The sequence below is a fragment of the Cheilinus undulatus genome, linkage group 24 (genome assembly GCF_018320785.1).
Source record: "Cheilinus undulatus linkage group 24, ASM1832078v1, whole genome shotgun sequence".
NCBI classification, from domain to species: Eukaryota; Metazoa; Chordata; class Actinopteri; order Labriformes; family Labridae; genus Cheilinus; species Cheilinus undulatus.
The window spans coordinates 3,152,788-3,178,028 of NC_054888.1; the positions used below are offsets into that span (position 1 = coordinate 3,152,788).

At 39.8% G+C, this 25,241-nt stretch overlaps 1 protein-coding gene across 12 annotated transcripts in view; it reads right to left on the minus strand.

Annotated features, from left to right (window-relative positions):
• LOC121506428 (mitogen-activated protein kinase kinase kinase kinase 4-like) overlaps positions 1–25,241 on the minus strand; it is a 76,423-nt gene that overhangs the window by 35,353 nt on the left and 15,829 nt on the right. For all 12 annotated transcript variants that reach the window (XM_041782238.1, XM_041782234.1, XM_041782233.1 and 9 more), the window contains exons 3-6: positions 15,130–15,186; positions 2,126–2,251; positions 1,333–1,443; positions 1,156–1,246 (exon numbers count right to left, since the gene is read on the minus strand). In XM_041782238.1, coding sequence (XP_041638172.1) covers positions 1,156–1,246; positions 1,333–1,443; positions 2,126–2,251; positions 15,130–15,186 — 385 coding nt within the window. The remainder of the gene's footprint in view (positions 1–1,155; positions 1,247–1,332; positions 1,444–2,125; positions 2,252–15,129; positions 15,187–25,241) is intronic.

Sequence of the window (25,241 nt, forward strand, 5' to 3'; positions counted from 1 at the left end):
AGGGTATTTCTTGGTTCTTCTTCTTGGTTTGCAAACCATAAAATCTACACGCTAAAATGATCAACAGCTGATATAGACAGGTATTTACAGCCGACATAGGCCGATATTTAGAGCCAATATAGGCTGATATATACAGCCGATATAGGCCGATATTTAGAGCCAATATAGGCTGATATTTACAGCCGATATAGGCACATATTTACAGCCAATATATGTCAATATATACACCCAATATAGAGGGATACTTACAGCCGATATTTACAGCCAATATGACCGATATTAACATCTGAAATAGGATGGTATTTACAGCCAATATATGCGGAAATTTACAGCCAATATAGGCCTATTTTTACAGCCGACATATGCCGATATTTACAGCCAATATAGGCCTTTATTTACAGCCGATATATGCTGATATTCACAGCCGATATAGGCCTTTATTTACAGCTGATAGAGGCAGATATTTACAGCCAATATAGTCTGAAATTTACAGCTGATATAGGCCTATATTTACAGCCGATATATGCTGATATTTACAGCCGATAATTACAGCCGATATTTACATCTGATATAAGTCGATATTTACAGTCAATATAGACTGATATTTACAGCTGATATAGGCCAATATTTACAGCTAATCTAGGCTGATATTTACAGCTGATATTTACAACAACATAGGCTGATATTTACATCTGATATAGGCCGATAATTACAGCTGATATCTCCTGATACCAGACTGATAATGTTGTGCATCCCTATAAAATGCCTCATTTCATATGCATATTTATACTCATTGTCTTTCTTAAATTACTTTACTTTATCTATCTCAAATCTGCCTACATCCTTGCATATTTTAAACCTCTGATCATGTGTAGTCAGTATTCTTGCATCCTATGCACACCTTGCAACCATACTATTCATGCACACAGACTTTTATATACTAGAAATATACCTCCAAGGGCCTATACATATTTAGATCTTAATGTCTTATACTTTTAACAGTTTCATTTATTTTCTGTATTTAATGTTTAATTCCAGTACACTGACAGCAAAGCTAACCAGAGGGAAATTCCTTGTTGTGTAATCACATTTGGTTAAATAGGGATGATTCTTAAAGCTCCAAAAACAATAAATAAAAGACACAGAAGACCTCACCTAATTTGACTTCAGCATTCTCTGTCAGCAGGACGTTCTGGCCCTTGATGTCTCGATGGATGACGTGGTGGGCATGAAGGTGGGCAAGACCCTTTAAGAGAGGAAAAGACAATGAAAGTTCAGGACGGAGAGACAAGGAGAGGTAAGGAGAGGGCACGGAGAGGAAAATGAGCCTACTCTTAGGATCTCTCTGGAGATGTAGGCGATCCAGTCCTCCTTCAGTTGGTTCCCCTTCGTGTTCTTCACCAAGTCTGTGATTGAACCGGCTCCACAGAACTCCATCACCAACTACAACACAGAGGTCAGAGGTCAAATACACTACATCTGAGAAACTAACAGCTTCATGAAATGGGATTCTTCCTGTATTTTCAACTCTCAATGATAGCTTATCCCATTTCTGTTGGATGGTCTCAGACTGCTTTGAGAAACTGCTCAATCCTGCAAACGTGAAACCGGTTGTAATGGCTGCAACACAATGAAATGCATCATCTAAGTCCTCTTTATTTCAAGTGGACAGGCCCAAATTGTTATTCTGACGGCACCATGTGCAGAAATCCTACAGAGATTGATGTTTTTATGAGTAAGGAGGTTTTTAACAACAGGAACAGCGTTTATATGAACCTCTCTGACCAGATTTCATTGACAGAAACAGCAGTCTTATCTTGCAGAGCCCTGCAGCTGGTGGTCTACTTCTGCACTAATCGATAAGTTTGGTGTGTGAATGTACAACTTTAAAAAAGCGCTGGCTGGTAAAGGCAGATACAGACCTGCAACTGCTGTGTTCTGCAAGGCTAGGGCTCATGCAACTTTGAAGAAAGTAAAGTTATGTCAGCTTCTGTTGAAATGAGAGGCTCATGCTTTAATAGAAGTTATTTTATTGACCCTTAAAGTTCTGAAACATAAAGCCTATATTTGAAAAATATAGGCACAATACATATTCTTCATTTCTTGAATGGATTTGAAGACTTACCCATAGCTGGTCGTCGTGTCCCGGGGGGCTTTTCTTAATGAAAGCACCATAGTAAGTAGCTATGTTCCGATGGTGGGAGTATTTCTTCAGCATATTGATCTCCAGTTTGATTTCTTCCTCCTCATCCTAAACAAACAAACACAGAATGACACAGGTTACAGCACTGTAAAAACATGGTGATGTGAAACAATCAGCGTGTGGGTTTAAGGGACTTTAATTTTCATTTGGCTTCAAATGACATTTCATTTCAGACCCAGGATCAATTCATTTCCATGTTTGGGGTTATGGTAATATGACGACGCCCTGGTTTTGGTTTGTTTCAGCATGACCGGGCTCTATTCATCTTGAATGTAGGACTCTGTGGCGGTAAAACAATGCAGCATGAGTTGTCTGTCTCCTGGCAAATGATTCCTTTGTTTAGGGATTAATGATGCATGAGTGAGTCTCACTGTGGGTTGATTTGTACAGTAGCCTTTACCAGTAATCACGGTAAAACAGAGACAAACACACCAGATGAATGGCATATCCGACAACGATGTATGCATAAGGATCAAGCTGAGGTTTTCCTTTAAGGCCTGGAAGGAAAGGAGGAATCATGGCCTTATATCGACAAAATAGTTCACCTGTACAGTCATGACTGTCACATTAGAGGTTAGATTTACAGGAAACACCTCAGTTACATCCATGCTGAACATGAAACATCACAGCTGTGTGAGTATCATGTCTTCTAACAGCACTGTGAAAAAGCCAAGAAGTTAAAAAGGCTAAATAATGCCCCATCCTTAAAGGGGTATTCTGGTATTTTAATCATTTGCCTCATTTATTACTAACTTCTACACCTTTTGAGGTCTGAATGCCTCACTGATACCAAATGTTGAGAGTTGATTTCTTCTCCTTGTAGTTAATTTGGACTACAAACAATCATGTAATCTTGACGATAGGGATGCACATTAGTGGATTTCTGCTGATAACCAACATTTTAGTAGAAAGGGACATGAAAGCCAATATTTAAATGAAGTTCAGACCACAAACTACAGTCCTGAAAATACACGATTTAAAGCTAAATAAATAAAATAGAGCTGAATAAATGACCAAGCTTCAGTCCTTAAACACATTTTAAAAATTGAGGAATAAAAATGAAAAAGAGAAAAAGAGAAAGACTTCAGCTGATGGTGATCGCTTTGTTCAGCCTAAACATCCACTCATTTATTTGCTCATAAAGCAGATATTTACAACTGAGATAGGCCAATATCTACAGCTGATACAGGCCAGTATTTACAGCTGATATAGGCCAATATTTACTGCTGATATAGGCCAATATTTACATCTAATATAGGCAAATATTTACAGCTGATATAGGCCAATATTTACAGCTGATATAGGCCAATATTTACATCTAATATAGGCAAATATTTTCAGCTGATATAGTCCAATATTTACAGCTGATATAGGCCAATATTTACAGCTGATATAGGCCAATATTTACAGCTGATAAAGGCCAATATTTACAGCTGATATAGGCCTATACATACAGCTGATGTAGGCCAATATTTACAGCTGATATAGGCCTATACATACAGCTGACATAGGCCAATATTTTCAGCTGATATAGGCCAATGTATACGGCTGACATAGTCCAATATTTACTGCTGATATAGGCCTATATTTACAGCTGACATAGGCCAATATTTACAGCTGATATAGGCCAATATTTACAGCTGATATAGGCCTATACATACAGCTGACATAGGCCAATATTTACAGCTGATATAGGCCAATATTTACAGCTGATATAGGCCAATATTTACAGCTGATAAAGGCCAATATTTACAGCTGATATAGGCCTATACATACAGCTGATGTAGGCCAATATTTACAGCTGATATAGGCCTATACATACAGCTGACATAGGCCAATATTTTCAGCTGATATAGGCCTATACATACAGCTGACATAGGCCAATATTTTCAGCTGATATAGGCCAATGTATACGGCTGACATAGTCCAATATTTACAGCTGATATAGGCCTATATTTACAGCTGACATAGGCCAATATTTACAGCTGATATAGGCCAATATTTACAGCTGATATAGGCCTATACATACAGCTGACATAGGCCAATATTTACAGCTGATATAGGCCAATATTTACAGCTGATATAGGCCAATATTTACAGCTGATAAAGGCCAATATTTACAGCTGATATAGGCCTATACATACAGTTGATGTAGGCCAATATTTACAGCTGATATAGGCCTATACATACAGCTGACATAGGCCAATATTTTCAGCTGATATAGGCCAATGTATATGGCTGACATAGTCCAATATTTACAGCTGATATAGGCCTATATTTACAGCTGACATAGGCCAATATTTACAGCTGATATAGGCCAATATTTACAGCTGATATAGGCCTATACATACAGCTGACATAGGCCAATATTTACAGCTGATATAGGCCAATATTTACAGCTGATATAGGCCAATATTTACAGCTGATATAGGCCAATATTTACAGCTGATAGAGTACAATATTTACAGCTGATAAAGGCTAATATTTACAGCTGATAAAGGCTAATATTTACAGCTGACATAGGCCAATATTTACAGCTGATATAGGCCTATACATACAGCTGACATAGGCCAATATTTACAGCTGATAGAGTACAATATTTACAGCTGATAAAGGCTAATATTTACATCTGATAAAGGCTAATATTTACAGCTGACATAGGCCAATATTTACAGCTGATAGAGTACAATATTTACAGCTGATATTGGCCAATATTTACAGCTGATATAGGCCAATATTTACAGCTGATATAGGCCTATACATACAGCTGACATAGGCCAATATTTTCAGCTGATATAGGCCAATATTTACAGCTGATATAGGCAAATATTTACAGCTGATATAGGCCTATACATACAGCTGACATAGGCCAATATTTACAGCTGATAGAGTACAATATTTACAGCTGATAAAGGCTAATATTTACAGCTGATAAAGGCTAATATTTACAGCTGATATAGGCCAATATTTACAGCTGATATAGGCAAATATTTACAGCTGATATAGGCAAATATTTACAACTGATATAGGCAAATATTTACAGCTGATATAGGCAAATATTTACAACTGATATAGGCCAATATTTTCAGCTGATATAGGCCAATATTTTCAGCTGATATAGGCCAATATTTTCAGCTGATATAGGTCTATACATACAGCTGACATAGTCCAATATTTACAGCTGTTATAGGCCAATATTTACAGCTGATATAGGCCTATACATACAGCTGACATAGGCCAATATTTTCAGCTGATATAGGCCAATATTTACAGCTGATATAGGCCTATACATACAGCTGACATAGGCCAATATTTTCAGCTGATATAGGCCAATATTTACAGCTGATATAGGCCTATACATACAGCTGACATAGGCCAATATTTACAGCTGATATAGGCCAATATTTACAGCTGATATAGGCCTATACATACAGCTGACATAGGCCAATATTTACAGCTGATAGAGTACAATATTTACAGCTGATAAAGGCTAATATTTACAGCTGATAAAGGCTAATATTTACAGCTGACATAGGCCAATATTTACAGCTGACATAGGCCAATATTTACAGCTGATAGAGTACAATATTTACAGCTGATAAAGGCTAATATTTACAGCTGATATAGGCCAATATTTACGGCTGATATAGGCCAGTATTTACATCTGACATAGTCCAATATTTACAGCTGATATAGGCCTATATTTACAGCTGACATAGGCCAATATTTACAGCTGATATAGGCCTATACATACAGCTGACATAGGCCAATATTTAAAGCTGATATAGGCCAATATTTTCAGCTGATAGAGTCCAATATTTACAACTGATAAAGGCTAATATTTACAGCTGATATAGGCCAATGTATACGGCTGACATAGTCCAATATTTACAGCTGATATAGGCCAATATTTACAGCTGACATAGGCCAATATTTACAGCTGATATAGGCCTATACATACAGCTGACATAGGCCAATATTTACAGCTGATATAGGCCTATACATACAGCTGACATAGGCCAATATTTTCAGCTGATATAGGCCAATATTTACAGCTGATATAGGCCTATACATACAGCTGACATAGGCCAATATTTTCAGCTGATATAGGCCAATATTTACAGCTGATATAGGCCAATATTTACAGCTGATAGAGTACAATATTTACAGCTGATAAAGGCTAATATTTACAGCTGATAAAGGCTAATATTTACAGCTGATATAGGCCAATATTTACAGCTGATATAGGCCTATACATACAGCTGACATAGGCCAATATTTACAGCTGATAGAGTACAATATTTACAGCTGATAAAGGCTAATATTTACAGCTGATAAAGGCTAATATTTACAGCTGACATAGGCCAATATTTACAGCTGACATAGGCCAATATTTACAGCTGATAGAGTACAATATTTACAGCTGATAAAGGCTAATATTTACAGCTGATATAGGCCAATATTTACGGCTGATATAGGCCAGTATTTACATCTGACATAGTCCAATATTTACAGCTGACATAGGCCAATATTTACAGCTGATATAGGCCTATACATACAGCTGACATAGGCCAATATTTACAGCTGATATAGGCCTATACATACAGCTGACATAGGCCAATATTTACAGCTGATATAGGCCAATATTTTCAGCTGATAGAGTCCAATATTTACAACTGATAAAGGCTAATATTTACAGCTGATATAGGCCAATGTATACGGCTGACATAGTCCAATATTTACAGCTGATATAGGCCTATATTTACAGCTGACATAGGCCAATATTTACAGCTGATATAGGCCTATACATACAGCTGACATAGGCCAATATTTTCAGCTGATATAGGCCAAAGTATACGGCTGACATAGTCCAATATTTACAGCTGATATAGGCCAATATTTACAGCTGATATAGGCCTATACATACAGCTGACATAGGCCAATATTTACAGCTGATATTGGCCAATATTTACAGCTGATATAGGCCAATATTTACAGCTGATATAGGCCTATACATACAGCTGACATAGGCCAATATTTTCAGCTGATATAGGCCAATATTTACAGCTGATATAGGCAAATATTTACAGCTGATATAGGCCTATACATACAGCTGACATAGGCCAATATTTACAGCTGATAGAGTACAATATTTACAGCTGATAAAGGCTAATATTTACAGCTGATAAAGGCTAATATTTACAGCTGATATAGGCCAATATTTACAGCTGATATAGGCAAATATTTACAGCTGATATAGGCAAATATTTACAACTGATATAGGCAAATATTTACAGCTGATATAGGCAAATATTTACAACTGATATAGGCCAATATTAACAGCTGATATAGGCCAATATTTTCAGCTGATAGAGTCCAATATTTACAACTGATAAAGGCTAATATTTACAGCTGATATAGGCCTATATTTACAGCTGACATAGGCCAATATTTACAGCTGATATAGGCCTATATATACGGCTGACATAGTCCAATATTTACAGCTGTTATTTTCCAATATTTTCAGCTGATATAGGCCAATATTTTCAGCTGATATAGGCCTATATATACGGCTGACATAGTCCAATATTTACAGCTGTTATAGGCCAATATTTACAGGGGACACGGGCAGAAATTTACAGCTGATACATGCCAATATTTACATGCAATGTAGAACAATATATACAGTTAATGTAGGCCAATATTTATAGCCAAAATAGGCAAATCTTTACAGCTGTTTAGGCCAATGTTTAGAGGTGATGTAGGCTGAAATTTTTAAACATTTTAAACATATTTTACAACCAATGTAGGCCAACATTTCTGATATAGGTGTATATTTACAGCTGTCAACACCAATATCATACAGATTATATTGTACATCCCTACTGGAAGGAGAAAGTCCACCGAGTACATCAACCACTGACTTTAAATGACATGGTTGAAGAATCAGAAATGTCATCCATGAATTTTGAAAAAGACATCAAATTTAAAACGTAGCCCTTACTTTTGATAAATCCAGGCCTTGCCACAAAGCGCCAACTGTCAGCAAAACAGCAGATTAATCCCTTAATGACAGCTAGCTACTTTTTCCTTCTGTTGTTGACTTTATAAAATAGTTTGACTCCTAAAGTACAACTCACTTTTTCTGTACATTTTAGACTCTTTAGAGTGGTGTATAAAAGGTTAAAATGATGCTTGGTTGCCTAAGCATGAAACCTGTGTCTTTATTTCAGGGAAATCCCTCAGTTCATATTCAATGTTTTGCTTTTATGCAAGCTCTGTGACACCTGTTTTACACTCTGATAGTTTTCATCTAATATCAGTCTTTAAACGGTGAACAGAATTATCCCATGAGGACTGCCATTAACATTACACTTCTCTTTCTTTTGTGGGTTTCCTAAGGCTGAGTTCGCAGATTAAAGTTAACAAAAGTCTGAGCTATTCCCTGAAGTTCAACGGTATATAAAAACAACACCCTGGAATAAAAGCACCAATATCTGTTTGAACAAAACGCTGCTGCATGTTTGCAGTAAATGGCCTTTAGTGTGAGAAAAGCACGAAACCTGTCTAGAACCACATCTAGATAAAAAGGTCAGCCCTGGCTGCAGTGCTGCTCTCTGCTTACATCCAGTAGAAACTTGACAATGATTAACAGTGACACAGTAATTGAACACATGCAGGGATCCGCCTGTGTTCCTCTATGGTTACACAGCTTCTCCTATAGGAAGTACAGTGGGAGGAGGGGGGTGGGGGTGGCTGTGCAGCATTATCACTGCAGGCTTTAATGTGTGGGGTTTGCCTCTTTATACAAACACTTATTTTGTTGTTGCACCAAGATTAAAGTGGCAACCTTAAGAGGAAACTGGAGTCAAACGATGCTCATGCACTCCAACTGCAGTGTTAGTAGCACTGTCTTCAGTAAAATGGCAGGAGGCTGTCAATGCAGGCGGCCATACTGCCGCTGCATGACTCGTTTGGGTTGACGTAAGCCTTTCTGTCCTGTGCTGCACACCCCCAACCCTCCCTCCCATCGTTTCCCATCCTCCCCCTCTCTGCTCTGCTGTGCAGCTGTTGGATTATCACACTCCCCCCTGACGGAGAGAGCCTCGCTGCCACAAGTCAGGTGGGGAGGTGAGGGGAAGAGTGGCACGATCATACGGTGAAAAAGAGAGAGAGAAGAGGAGGAGGAGGTTATGAGCAATGAGATCAGAGAGGAAATGAGGGAGGAATGTGTCAATGTACAGCAGATATTCAAAAGAGGTTACTAATCTGTGGTACTAGGTCACAGCTATGTGTGCCAAATGACAGAAACGAGGCTCCAGAACTACAGTCTGCAAAACCCGACACTGATGTCATGATCCATACGTTTATAAATGTGCTGTACTAACACACAGTGGGTTTGGGGTCATTTTGCACAACTTAGCAAAATGCTTTTTAATATAACCAATATATTTTTGCAATCATTAGTTTGCACATTCCTGCACTTATTGTGCTTTTTTTGCATTAAATTCCCTCTTTTATATCTTAATCAGCCAAGCTCCATGACAGTAGAAACACTGCAGCTTAAGGCTTTCTTCTGTTTGTACTTGACTTTTCTGTTCAATGTTTTTCTGCTGAAACAGGACAAATAAAAACACGTAGAACCTGGTGATCAACCCGGCTGATTCGGACTAAAACCTCTCTTTGTCATAAGTCTCAATCATTTGTGCAAATGATAAAAGTCCCTTAGTTTATGTTCAGAAGTAGAGAAAAGTCCCCTGCTGTGAGGGAGAGTTTCAGCAGTGCATGTATGAAAACGGCTAGAGAAACTAGCTTAAAAACTTGTAATCTGTAAGAAGGCAGACACTAAACGAATGAAATGAACACAGAGAGCTCCGTCCATGTCCGTATCAATCATAGAGCACCAATGAGCCTTGAGAGCCACAGTAATGATAAACGGGATGTTCTTGCACTTCTGTTTGGTGGTCATTGGAGATGAATCGTGGATTCTTGTACTAAAGAGCAGTCAACTTGCCATCTAAACGCCCAAAACAAATATTGTAAAATGTAAACAGGTGCTTAGTCAAATCAACAAGATAAGTTTCTGCAATCGCTTTAAATCTACAGTAGTTTATGACGTTAATTTGCCGGCATGTGTGGTTCACATCACAAGATAATCAGGCCAGTTCTGGGTCAGACTCCCCCCTTTTGTAAAAGTCAACAGAGTCCTGTTCATCAGATGGTTCTAAAGATTATCTAGCACAATCATCAGACTGAAATAGAGAGGAGCTGGACTGAAATCACTGCTATAATGGATGGAGAATTTCCTTAAAAAGTTGCTAAGTTAAACTTCTTTACTCTAAAGCAATGATACTCAATGTGTGGCTCTTGTATGTCTTAATCTTAAATATTTTTCACTCAGAAAGCTTTAAAAAAAGGGAAAACTTTTATGTTCTTTATTTACCATTTATTGCTACTTTTCACCCGTTAAAGCCACCTTTTGCAATTAAATACTGCTTTTTTCCCATTTTTGAAACTTCTTTTTGCCACTTTTTTCAATTTTTGCCACTTTTCGCCCATTTAAGCTGCCTTTTGCCATTAAATACTGCTCGTTTCCCTTTGTTCCCCATTTTAGCCTCCTCTTATTGCCACTTTAATCCCATTTGTCCCATTTTTGCCACTTTCCACCATTTAAGCTGCCTTTTGCCATAAAATACCACTAGTTTCCTATTGTTTTTTGCCCATTTTAGACACTTCTTTTTGCTGCTTTTAATCCATTTTTGTCCTCTTCACCATTTTTTGCCCATTTAAGCATCCTTTTGCCATTAAAAACCACTTGTTTCCTATTTTTTGCCCATTTTTGCCAGTCTTGACTGCTTTTTGCCCATTTTAGTCACTTTTCACTCTTTTCATGCCATGTTTTTGCCACTTTTGGACCATTTTTGCCACCCGTAACTCATTTTTTGTCACTTCTCACCCATTCTTGCTACTTTCTGACTCTTTTTCCACTTTTTCTTCCCATTTTCGCCTCTTTTCATCCATCATTGCTGCTATTTGACCACTTTTGCCATCTTTTATTTATTTATTTTTGCTACTGTTAGCTGTTTTTGCCACTTTTCACCTCGTAGATTGTGGCTCTTGGAAAGTATTTTTCAATAATTTGGCTCTTTAGTTGAGCAGGGTTGAGTAACACAGATTTAAAGTGTTGTTTGACCAGCAAGATTTACAGTGTTGAGGGTGAAGATCTTGGTTGTAGGTGAATTAATCTGCTTGTGTCTGGTGTTTATCTTGTTTGATTATAGTTATTCGTCATGGTTTTTCTTATATTGTCAAAATCAGTGAAGATTTAAGCATGTACTGAGTTGTAAATCCAACACAAAGGCCTGTTTACAACTAAAACAAAAGAGAGCAATCATGAGGATGACATTTGGTGAAACAGGTTTAGCTTCAGCCGGTCGTTCTTCATAAAACAGTCATCACTGATGTCAGTGAGTGCAGACATGTCTAGAAATCACCGACAGTATGTTCCTGTCATAGAACAGGAAGTGGTTGGGTAACCCTCTTTGTACCTGGTACACATGAAAACAGATCAGGAAAGTGTGTCACTGACTCATGGTGACGTAGACTGATTTTAGGAGTGGCAGCAGGCGTGTTGAGGCATACAGACTATACGCTGCTGAATGTGGAGCTTCTTTAGATCACTGCAGGTGCATGCTGGGAATATGTAGCACTCCTATTAGGAAGTGTCCTCTGGAGGAGAGTGATGACTTCTCTCCTGTTTCTCTGCATGATCAAACAGCATGTTTACACTCATGACTACATCCTGTGTGGGTGTTTGGCTCTTCTGTGACTCTAAACCTTCTGCTTTGTGTTTCAGCATCTGCTCGTGTGGTTGTGTGTCATCTGCAGACGGGACCTCCCACAGCTGAGGGCAGCCCACTGCCCGCTAAATGACGCACTTCACTCAATGAGCGCCCTGTTGCCTCGACCCCTCCCCTGCTGTTTATTATGGAGGGATGGGGGGCTCGTTATAAAGCATGGCATTTTTCCTCTTTGTAAGCGCGAAAACATTTGGACGTCAGATGCAACGGAATGTCTATTAATTTTAATATCAACCACATTAGAGCGCAGCCTTCAAGTATGTCCAAGTACGATGTTTTAGTGCAGATATCAGCTTGGAACTCCAACTGGAACCCGGAGATATTAATAGAGGAGGATTATGACAAACAAAGCTAAAGAGCTGCCTCGTCACGTCTTTAAAAGTCTCAATAAAAGGCTGGCATGGCAAATGTGTGAGGACAGAAAAGACAGAACGTACCGAGGAAATGTGATCGTGAAACCAGAACCAGCATGTGATTGAATCAAGGCTCAATTACTTTATTCATAAGAATAAAAAGACGGCATTTTAAATACTTCTTTTCCACTTTACATCATTTTTGAAGCATAAAATGTGAACCTGATGTGTCCAGTAGGGGTGTGAATCTCTCCTTTAGAAGATTCAATTCAAATCTCAATTCACGGACTACGATTTGATTCACTGACGATTCATTAAAATACTGAGCGATTTGGTCCGATTTGATCCTCTTTGCTTTAACAAAAATTTGCAAAAAAAAAAAAAGGGTAAAAAGAGACAATTTAATAATAATCTAAGTTTATTTGATCTTATTTATACAACAGACTAAATGCCTCCTGTGCTAACATTCTGAAACAGAGGTCGCGTTAACCAAATATTCTCCGTCACTGACGGATTTTTTTGAAGGATGACGGGGAATTTTGAAGGCTGTCCGTCATTTTGACGGACTGGAATGATGAGGATGAGCCTGCATCTCAGCGCACACACACACAGACAGATGCACCTTTTCCATTTAGCACACATGAACTATCAAGGAGGTTATTTAATCTGTTAAAAATCTTGTACCCAGTGGACTCTCTCACTGATCTCGACACCGTATTTGCAAAAGCGCGTCGGTCTCTGTGCTGACAGCGCACAGAGAGGCTGCTGCAGGTGTCTCAGTACACAGGTCGGCATGCAGAGCGTTAAGGCTTTTGCACAATGAGCCCGTTTCATGTTGTTCTTATCACGTCTGCACACTCCGCCTGCCCGTAGTTTTCCCGTGTATTATGTGGACATCAACCATGAAAACATAACAGCTAAAGGCATGTTTGTAGCCTACTCACAGGTCATAACAGAGACAGAATTATAAAGTTGTTCTCCATCTCTCCAGCTTGTCTCTGTGTCAGGATGGATCCAGCGGGATTTAAAGGAGTGACAGAGCCACAGCCTCGCAGGACCAAACTATTTGCCACATTCTACAATTTTTCACAATCAAGGCCAAACGCACTTGATTCAGTGTGCAAGGTCAGAGTGTGTGACATTTTTTTCAGATTAGACACCTGTGGAGCGGACAGAAATGCACACAGCTCCACCGTGCAGCCTTTGAACAACCTGTTATCAGCTATGGTCGTCAAACTACAACAGCTTGACATTAAAGATATCCTTAAAACTGTACGTGATATTTTAAATTGCACAGTTCATAGTTGCTTGATTAAAGACAGGGATTCTTGCTCTACCCTCACTACGTAAAAATGACGAGGAGTAAATGCTCTGCTGCTGTGTTCATCTCCAGCTCAGGGAAGTCCTCTCTGTTTAATATCATATCAGTGGCTCAGATGTATTGATTATGTCACCAAATCAATCACTCCCAACAACACGTAACAGTTGTAAACGCTGTGAATAAAGGGGCTGTAGTTAGGGTGATAACTGAAGAGTTTTAACTCAGAACAGTGTTTATGTTCAGGTCTGTTGGTGCTAAGTTTAGTGTTAGCATCTTAGCTAAACTTTAGCTCTGCTGTCTCAGCAGGTGAGATTTATGAGCTGCCGTAGATCTCAGTCACTTTTCTCCAAAGCGTACAGACGGGCAGATATTTCTAAAGTTATCCTTCCTTCATATAAAGTCCACATGAGGTGAGGAACTGTAGCTGAAAGATGACACATCCAGCTACCGAGCGAGCACATACGGCAAACGGAGCTCTCGTTCAGAGGTAAAAGGTCACAGTGGGTTGCGTGAGATTACAGACGCTGAGCCAGAGCATGGCGAAACGGGCTATGAGAACAAACAGCAGAGCCTCATGAACCGATCTACAATGTTAAAGACAGGTTTGTGCCGCATTTTTACTGATCCAGGGCTCCATGGACCGATGCACACGGACTGACATCAAGATCGGTTAACCGATCCATAAAGGATTATCTTTACACCAGTAGTCCAGCCTGCTAGGATCAGGGACCAGTTTCACTACTTCAAAATACTTGAACAGATCATGTTGTCTTATGCTGATAAGGATATGCTCTTGAAATGGGCGTTTGAAGTAGACAGCAACCCCAAACACACCAGTAAGCCAGCAGCATCCTGGTTCCAGACCAACAAGATCACTGCTATGGAGTGGTCAGCCCAAACCCTGGATCTTAATCCAATAGAAAACATCAAACATGCTGTTTCAAGAGATGCAGAGGAATTGTGGAATGTAGTCCAACGGTCCTGGGCTGGAATACCTGTCCACAGGTGCCAGAAGCTGGTGGACTCCATGCAACACAGATGTGAAGCAGTTCTCTCTGGTTCTAAAAACTAAATATTAGCTCAGTGATTCACAGGAGAGCTAAATCTTTGAGTATTTTCAGTTTATACAGTAAATGTTTGAGTCTGGACAGAAAAATGCAGACACTATGGACTACTTTCTTCACTTTCTGTCAGGTAGCGACAAATCTGATCATTTTTTCCTCATGTTTTGATTTGGAATAGGATGTGCAGTGTTCCTGGTGCATTTTCATGTATGGAAATAAAAGTTTTTATATGGGTTTTGAGAATTACCCACTATTTAAACACTGCTATTATTCTGAACACAACTGAACATGGTGATGCGGAGCTGCAACAACATTTATTGAGCCGTACCTCGGTGACGTCCATGACTTTGATGGCAGCCAGCTGTCCAGTCTTGACATGACGCCCCTGAGAAAAGAAAGGGAGGGAAACAGAGGTAAGAATTCATTCATGCAAAGCTTGTTGGGCTTTATTAACTGAACATCAGTCATATTAATGAGCTGCCAGTTAGACACATGCAAACAAATTCCAGTGCTGTGCAAGTTAAACAGTGTGAAATTAACTCTTGGCTTCAACCGAGGATTCATTTGCATTGCAATTTATTTTTTCTTAATTTATCCTTTTCAGTACTAAAACTCATATGAAGAGGCTTCTAACGTCACGACTGCTTCTGTTTCCCTGTAATAATAACTTTTCCCTTTAAAGCTGATGTGATTAATGGTTAAGATGAGAATATGAGCCTTCTGTCTCTACTCTGCACTCATTAGGTAATGCAGTATTATAGCAACTCAACTCCTGTCAATGATGTAGAACTACATCAAATAAAATAACTTGTCTAAAAGGGACGATGCACTCATACTAATGTGTAAATCAGTGCTACTCAACCACAGAGCCAAACTGTTGAAAAATGAAAATAAGTGGTAAAAATGGGCTAAGAGCAGCAGAAATGGATTCAAAGTGGCAAAAATGGCGAGGGAAGGGGCAAATTAGGCATACAAGGGAGAAAACTGGGTGAAAAGTGGCAAAAATGGGTACAAAGTCACAAAGAATTGAGTTACAGGTGGTCAAAAAGCAGCAAAAATGAGTGTAAAGTGACTAGAGTGGGCAGGCTTTTAAAAGATGGGACAACTGGGGGGAAAGTGGCAATTAATGGCAAAATGCAGCTTAAATGGGCAAAAAATTGTAAAGAAGCAGGATAAAAGTGGCTAAAACGGATGAAACTGTGCAAATATGGTATAAAAGTGGGAAAAATGGTTGAAAAGTGGCTAAAAGTGTAAAAAATGAGCTAAAAGCAGCAAAAAAAGGGCAAAAAAAAAGAAAAAAGAAAAAAATAAAGGAAAAAAAAATTTTGAAAATTAAGTTTGACCATTAAAACCTACTGCATACGTGTGGGAAACAAACTGGTTAATGTAACTTTCAATGATCCATTCCTGAGGTCAAAGTTTAAAAGAATAATATTTCTAATGAAGACATTAAAGAGCCACAAATCATCACTGAAGAGCAACATGTGGCTCCAGAGCCACGTGTTGAGTATCACTGGTCTAAATCTGAAAACATCAAAGTCAGTTGGTTTCTGGGAAATCATCTTGTATGGAGGGTGAAAGCAAAGAAATCATTTATTAACTCTTAATAAAATGTGTTCAGTTGTTGCTAAATAAAGAATCTAAATGATTATTTTAAAGTGACTGTAGTCATCCTGTATTTCACAGGGTTATAAATCAAATAATGTTTGTTATTGTCATCATCATATTACAAACCAGGCCCAGATGTATCCCACGCTATAAGTAAACCTCCTCTATGGCGTACAGCACATACCACAGATGAGCACATTATTCCCAAGCTATAACGCCCCAACATTCCCAGACTCCTTTGCTCTCCTAACACCCTCCTGCCACTCCTTACATAAACAAAGGACCGAAATAGAGGCCTCTCTCCGGCCCCTCCCCTGCCCCCCGCTCTCTGAGTGGAGATAAAACATGGGACATTTCTGGCTGAGCATGGGTATTCCCCCTCTGACTCTGGGACAACACTGCAGTGATAACGCTGAATCTCTGCTGCACCGGTCACTGCAGTAACTGTGTCAGGGACGTCAATATGCCACAGGCTGCAGGCGCGGCTGCAGAGGGATAACATAGGGCTGGGCAATATGGACCAAAAACTACATCTCAATATTTTTGTGCAGAATAACCACAGGTAGTATCTATCTTCATATTTCCTCCATAAAGGCATGAAAAAAGGTTGTCACAACAAAAAAACACCCATACATTGACTAAAATGTGCAAAAACATTGTCGAAATTTCAGTAGATTGAGATTGTCAAAATCTTATTATCCAATTATCCAAAAACACTTGACCCTAAAGTTCACTGTGAACACAAGGACCCTACTCAGGAACTAGGCCCAAGAGCTTTCAGGAACAATCCTGTACTCAAACATGGTTTTTTGGAGATGTGAGTATTACCGTGCTTGAGTACAGGGTTCTCATTAGTAAGTAGGGCTGCTAAAGGAGATCTGAGTATTACCGTGCTCGAGTGCAGGGTTCTCATTAGTAAGTAGGGCTGCTAAAGGAGATCTGAGTATTACCGTGCTCGAGTGCAGGGTTCTCATTAGTAAGTAGGGCTGCTAAAGGAGATAGGAATAAAACCGTGCTTGAGTACAGGGTTCTCATTAGTAAGTAGGGCTGCTAAAGGAGATCTGAGTATTACCGTGCTCGAGTGCAGGGTTCTCATTAGTAAGTAGGGCTGCTAAAGGAGATCTGAGTATTGCCGTGCTCGAGTACAGGGTTCTCATTAGTAAGTAGGGCTGCTAAAGGAGATAGGAATAAAACCGTGCTCGAGTACAGGGTTCTCATTAGTAAGTAGGGCTGCTAAAGGAGATCTGAGTATTACCGTGCTCGAGTACAGGGTTTTCATTAGTAAGTAGGGCTGCTAAAGGAGATCTGAGTATTGCCGTGCTCGAGTACAGGGTTCTCATTAGTAAGTAGGGCTGCTAAAGGAGATAGGAATAAAACCGTACTCGAGTACAGGGTTCTCATTAGAAAGTAGGGCTGCTAAAGATCTGAGTATTACCGTGCTCGAGTACAGGGCTCTCTAGTGTCTCTTTTTCTCCAAAAAGCCCTTTTAACATCGGTTAATTTTATCCTCTGTCCAGCATGGTAGAAGCGGATGTAGGAAAATAATAAAAGCCTCCATAGTAGCCTGCAGGACGGCGTCTGTGATCCACAGAGCAGGGGCGTCAAACTCAAGGCCCGTGGGCCAAATCTGGCCTGTGGTGCACTTATACCTGGCCCACCAGATCATATGATATTTTTATTAGAACTGGCTCACCAGTATGAGGTCTGCAGAGTTCCTCCAGTATAAAAATTTAAACTGAACCTTGATGATTAATAAAACTCTTGTTGAGTCACAAAAATTAGAAAAAGTAAACAGTAAAAATGATTTGAGTATTTGTTTAAATACTGTAGTTATGCTGAGCATTCTCTGAACTCAGAATCAGGCCAAGTATAAAACACAGGTATTCACCCCATCATTTAAAGTCATTGATACATCCTAAAAAACCAGACTTGTTGCCCAGCCCTTAGAAAAGCCACATAAATGCACATTCAGACGCACATGTAAACCCGCCCTGCAACAGCACCACCATCATCTCAGCCAGTGCATTCCATAGTCAATTGAAACTGTATGGATTATGACAATAAAAGCCACGCAGGCTTAGAGGCCCTCTCTCTTTTCATGGTGCAGGAGGGAGGGGGGCCTGAGAGGGACACTTTACAATGCCTTTAATCCTCCACACTTTGATCCCAGGGGTCGCCAACACAAAAACAACACTGGAGCTGACATTATGGCTGTCAGCTCCCCATGTGCTAGCTGCTAGCGCTGACGGCTGATGTGGCCCGCTTTGCCGGGTTCACTGGTCACAGATGTTACTGAGAGGAAGTCGGTTGTCAACACCGTCAGAATGCTGAGGCTGTCCAGCGGTGAAAAGGGAGCCTCAAGTTGGAGGATCCATCAATAAGACTAATAAATTAAAGGGAAAATGTTTCTCACAGCTTTAAATACAGACTTAGAGAAAAGTCCCTTTAAATCTGCTCTAGAAAAGACCAAAGCATACCTGTGAGATGTTTCTATGCTGTGACTACATGTGCTTATATTTACTCCTTTAACATGAATTACAGCTGAAAAATAAATCCTGCTACGGCTGATTAAATAAATGACAGAGCATTTTCAGGATTGATGAAGTCTGATATATCCTCTGTCAAACTTTACAGCTCTGCATGTAGACGCTCTGCTCAACATGAGGACAGATGTGATGGAGGTAATCCCTCTAGCTTTTGCTGAAATCTGAAGGCAGATCGCAACCGGACTGCTGCACAGAACGTCAAGGCCGGTTGGCCTCTGCATCACGCAACACCTTGGATTATCTGGACGTGCTGCACATCATCACTGAGGCTCATCTAGCTCTGGGTTGCTCTGTCATTTGAAATTGCTGCTCAATCGTGGGGAGTCAATACTGTAACGCAAACCGAAACTCGATCAACTGCTGAGAACTAGCAAAGATGCAAAAACTGGTGATGAAACACATCGCACATTTCTCAAAATGACTGAATATTGTAAACACAATTTTTGACTCACTCATTTTCCCCCACCTTTGTGCTGCTTTTTTGCCAATTTTAGTTACTTTTCACTAATTCACCCCACCTTTTTGCTGCTTTTGGACAATTTTAGTCACGTTTCACTCATTTTTTTGCCACGTCTTTGGCGTGTTTCTACCATTATTGCCACCTGTAAGTCATATTTTGTCACGTCTCATCCATTTCTGCCATTTTTTTCTCCACATTTTTTGTCACTTTTCACCCAGTTTGTGCCATTTTCTGCCCATTTTACCCTGTTCACCCATTTATGGCCACTTTTTTGCAGCTCTTTCACCTTTTTTGCTATCTTGAAATAATTTTTAGCGCCACTTTTCACCTCTTAAATTGTGGCTCCTGCAAAGATTTTTTTCAACATTTGGCCCTTTGGTTGAGCAGGGTTGAGTTACACTGATTTGGAGTGTTATGAAGTCAATGAGTCGGAGTTTCTGGGCGTAGAGAGGCTTATCTAGACCACATCATTATTGCATTTGATACCACAGAACAACTGGGTTACACAACATTAGCAGATTGGTAATGAGATGTCTGCATTACATGTGTGTTTCCTGACTTGTTTTGTTCTTACTCGTTCATCCACCATGTTTGTATTTGGAGACATGGATACTGACAGTCCTAAAGACCTTAAAAACCTGGTTCTGTCTTTAACATGCTCTTTTTATCTGCCTGTATCACTCTGGTTGAGTTTTCTCACCACTAAAGTCAGTAAGACAAACAAATATTGCCGGAGGATTTTCTTGAAAATGGTAACTAAAACTGATTTTAAACTGTGTAAAGTTGAAGTAGAGGATGAGTGACTAATTGATAATCAGCTGATCATAAAGGAAAGCTTCTGGGCGTGTCTTTGGAGAGGTTATCTAAGGCACACAGCGATCACTCAGCCCTCCCTGGCCTCCATCTCCTCTCCTCTTAAGCGTGGCCAGATGTGCTGCTGGCCTCTCTCCAGCTCACTACTAAAACCACCGGCTGACTTACTGCCATGAGAGCTGAGACATTAGGTTAAAATGAACCCTAAAACCATAATACACAGCTCTACCAGGGCTAAATTACCAACAATGGGGAGGAGAAGTCTCACTCAATGTGGGAAACTTGATAAGTCAGACCGCTAAGTTAAAGTGCAGCAGATCTGACTGAATAAAATGATTTACCCACAGCTTTAAAGGGTGCCAACTATTCTGTCCGGACCATTTTTGAGTTTTGTGTAAAATTAGGTCAATTTTGGCTTTTTTTCTTCTGTTTTTTTTGTTGTTCTAATGCACATAAAGGAAATAAATATGAGTATACCAAAACATTTGTAATTGCAACAGTTTCTGGGAGAAATGTGTAGTTTCTGGAAGAATTCCAGGGGTGCCAATACTTTCATCCATGCCTGGAGGACATTTGTGTAGAAAGCTGAAGGAAATAACTCAAACTAGGGGTGTTAGAATATATCCATACACTGATATATCGCGATATTTCGCAGTGCAACACTGTATCGATATTTTAAAATGCAGTATTGATATTTTATGAATGAATAATTCACTTTGCTGGTGCGGTAGTTTGTGGTGTAATTTCACCCCCGACCACTAGTTAGCAGCAGGCAGTTGACTCTTCCCTCTTCTCCTCTGCTTAGACGAGATCACACAAGACTTCCGGTCTGAGCGAGCCGGTTCCTCATGTCTACCGCTGCAGAGCAGCTTCTGCTGCATTCGTAGCCGATATTTGGACTTATTTTGGCTTCAAAAACATTAAAGACGGCACAGACTTCTACAGGAGCCAAGTCGTTTGTAAGATATGCCACGCTAGAGCGAAATACTTGGACAACATGACCAACCTGAGCATAGCCTAGCAGCAAACAGCTAATGGGAAAGAAGCTTGCTGCAGCTACCGCTGATTTTTACTCACGTCACCATAAACACAGTCAATAATTTTTTTTTTAAGGACCTGCGCCAACGTAGTGTCGTTAAGAATGACTACTTCCGTAGTACGATAAAAAAAAAAACAGTTGTCGGTCACGTCATGTCCTCCTCACAACAGTCCATCAGTCCTTAGTTCCTCTACAAACACCTTATCATTATGTAAAGACATACAAGCGGATGTACCATGAAATATTAAAGATTTTAGCATATTTACTCTGTATTGATTTATTTTTACATTCTTTTAAAAATCCTGAAGCATTTTAATTCATGACAACAAATGGGAAAAATCCTCATCATAAACATTCACAACAAAGTTAAACTCTAGATGATGCAGGACCATGTATTTTAGATTTACATACTATACATATAATTTTAATAGATTTTTATTAATAGCTTAATTTTGTTCTGTTATATTCCATATTAACTTAAAATTACATAGTTGTTATTTATTTATATAAATACATATAAGCTATATTAGTTAATGCGGATTAATTCATCATCATGATTAATCTGGTTAAAAATTTTAATGCAATTAACCCATCTACAGCGCAGAATGACTCAAAATCCCTGAATGTCTTAACGCATTTCAGGCAGTTTGTCCAAGTAGGGTTACCGTCCAGCATGCTGCCGCTCTATGCACATGGTACGTTGATCCCTCTCGATGGGAAATTTGAGCACCAAAAAAACCAAGACGGAACCGTCGACCGACAGAAAGTGTTATCCACATTCTGCAGGAAGGAGTTTTCTTTTCACCGAAGCACTTCCAGCTTAAACTACCACATTAATGTGAAGCATATGTTTGTCAGAGGTTGAGTCTGTTTGCTTATGCAAAATGAAACGCGATTAATATAGATTACAAATGAATGATATTTAATCATGATTAATCAAAATTAATCTACAGCAACCCTGTGATGAATCTGATTAAAAATTTTAATCGTTTGACAGCAGTAGTTAAATTACAAAAATATCGCAATATATCGATATCGACACCCCTGTATCGCGATACATATCGTATCACCAGATTCTTGCCAATACACACCCCTACCTCAAACCAGTGTTAATTTCATCGACTAAAACTCTGACTAAAAATGTTCATCTACAGCCTTTTAATAAAACTAGACTAAAACTAACAAAAACAGATCTGTGATGATTAAAACGGACAAAAACTAAGTTTAGTTTTCATCAAGATGACTAAAACTAGACTAAAATGTAATGCAGTTTTCGTTGGACTTTGAAGATCCGTGATATTTCTCCACTGTGGGTGAATCTGTCCATAACAATGTGTCTGTATCTATTCTGCCTCTCAGCTGTAGAAAGCAGGGACCCCAGGTTAGACAGAGAACACACTACCATGATCTGGTTCCAGATTTAGACAAGAAAATAAATGCTTGGACTAAAAGTAGAGACTACAATGTGAGGACTTTTACAGAATAAAACTAGACTAAAACTAAAAAGGATAGAAATGGCTAAAACGTGACTAACATGCATTTCATTTAAAGACTAAAACTGAAACTAAAATCAAAAATAGCTGCAGAAATGAACACTGCCTCAAACCCTTGAGATGGTGCATTCACAAAGATGTTCGTGCTACCCACAAACCTAATGCTTCCGGCCTGGTTAACCCCAGAGTCATAAAGAGGTACTGATAAACTGAGCAGTAGAGCACTGACTCTCATTTTATGCACATTTAAATGACTTTTTTGAATCAGTGGCAAAAGAAAGACAAATCAGCTCTTCCTGCTTTTACTTACAAAAATGTCTGTGCCTTCATTGATCCTTTGTCCCAAGTTATCTGGCACTTTGAAACCTGTTAAGCATCTCAATAAGAGCATCTAATACAACTCATCTTCAAGACGTTACTTCAACGGTTTTAGACCCAGAAATACACATAACTAGAGCTCTGGGTTAAAAGGAAGAACTCTCCATGTTCCCACAGTATGTCATGATGACTGCAGATCCTAAATGCACTGTTTAGGGCAGTCGTACGTCTTTTCGGGTGGATTTTCCCCTGACAGGAGCGAGCTGTAGTGCTCTGCAGCATCGTTAGTGGTCTGTGTGGAGAAGGGGGAGTACCGTTTCCCATACTCTTCTCCACAAAGTGTGTATCTGCTGCAGCCTAATTGACCAGAACCTCCACCTCCCTACCTCTCTCACTTTAATGCAAGCTCCATCACATGCTGGCAGCTATTTCAGAACACTGGCGGGGCTCCAACGCACTGTTTTCCACCAACAAGACTCACAGCTCACGCTGCTGCTGAAACTAACCAGCCATGTAGGTGCAAAACAAACGTGGTTTCATGTTATTAGTTCACACAGCAAGGGAGGGAGAGAGCCGCAGGGTGCCACGGTGTGCTTCTGCAAAAGGTCGCTGGTGAGAGTGCGTGTGGTAATGAGGGCTGGATGACCCTGTGTAGGATCATTTCAACATCTAAGGTGACATTTGAACTGGGGGGGTGGACAGAAGGTGATAAACAGGCAGGTCAGAGTCTCCATCCACCTCTGGAAGCAGATACATCCACTGATTAACGGCCTCTCTAACACACTTCAGATGGATGCTGGGAGAAGAAATGATCAATCAGCGGTCCAAGGCAGCACATGACACCCAGGGCTGTGCCTCACTCCTCTTTCTCTGAGCACCAGCCCTGCTGCATTCAAGCACACTGACCCAGTTCCTGCACACGCAGCCTCTGCCCTGCTTCTTCCACTCCTCCACTCCCCGGAGAAGGAGCGGAGACGAGCTGAAAAGGAGGAGAGGTAATGGCTGAAGGAGATGGACGCTAATGTGACTGGAAGGAGGAGAGAAGCTGCAAGAATGAAGAAATGACGAAGCAATGAGAGCAGTCAATGGGAAAGGAGAGCACCCAGAAAAAGCTGAATAAGAGTGTCTCACAGGAGAGGGCTGGATGTGACGCTGCATTTATTGATTCCAGTGCAGTGGCTGGATGCTGAAAGGGATCAGAGATGCATGCTGGAGTCTCTCCCTGAGGGTTAACGCCTTTAAACAATGCTTTAGAAATGTACGGTTGAAAAGGAGCCAGCAGCAGGGAGATCGTGCTGCAGGTTTAACAGAAAAATATCTAAATTATCATCGCTGGTGGTCGGAAATGTCTCTCCAGGTTAGTGCTAAATTTATGTAAATGAATATATTATCATCCTGAGATCTAGACATCCTGTGAGAGTCTAAAGCAGGGGTGTCCAAACTATAGCCGGGGGCTAAACGCAGCCTGTGCTCCAATTTTGGATTGGCACGGCGCAAATTCTAGGAAAAAAAAAAGAACTATTGCTCACATTTCTACAAGAAGCTTGTGCTGGACTGTGCTGTACTTTATAGTTTCAGCACTACACGGTGCTACCATGGTAATTCTGTCACCCAATATCTCAACAAGAAGAATTATGGACGTGTTTCTGTGACTAAAGTGAGACAACACGATACATCACTGATACTCAACATGTGGCTCTTTTCTGATGATTTGTGGCTCTTTTATGTCTTAATTTTAAACATTTTTCCCATTTTTGACATTTTTAGTTTGCTATTTGCTTTCTTTTGTCCCTTTATTTGCCTTTTTTTGCCACTTTTCACCCATTTAAGCTGCCTTTTGCAATTAAATGCCACTTATTTCCCATTTTGCCACTCTTTGCTGCGTTTTGCCCATTTAGTCACCTTTCACTCATTTTTTGCCAGTTTTGGCCCTTTCTTGCCACCTGTAACTCATTTTTTCCCACCACATCTCACCCATTTTTACCACTTTCTCCCCATTTTCCCACTTGTTTTTGTCCCTTTTCACACATTTTTGACACTTTTATCCTGTTTCTCGTGATTTGTTGCCCCTTTTAGTCTATTTTTTACCACTTCTCACCCATTTAAGCTGCCTTTTGCAATTAAATTCCACTTAATTCCCATTTTTATCTCCGCCAAGGAGGT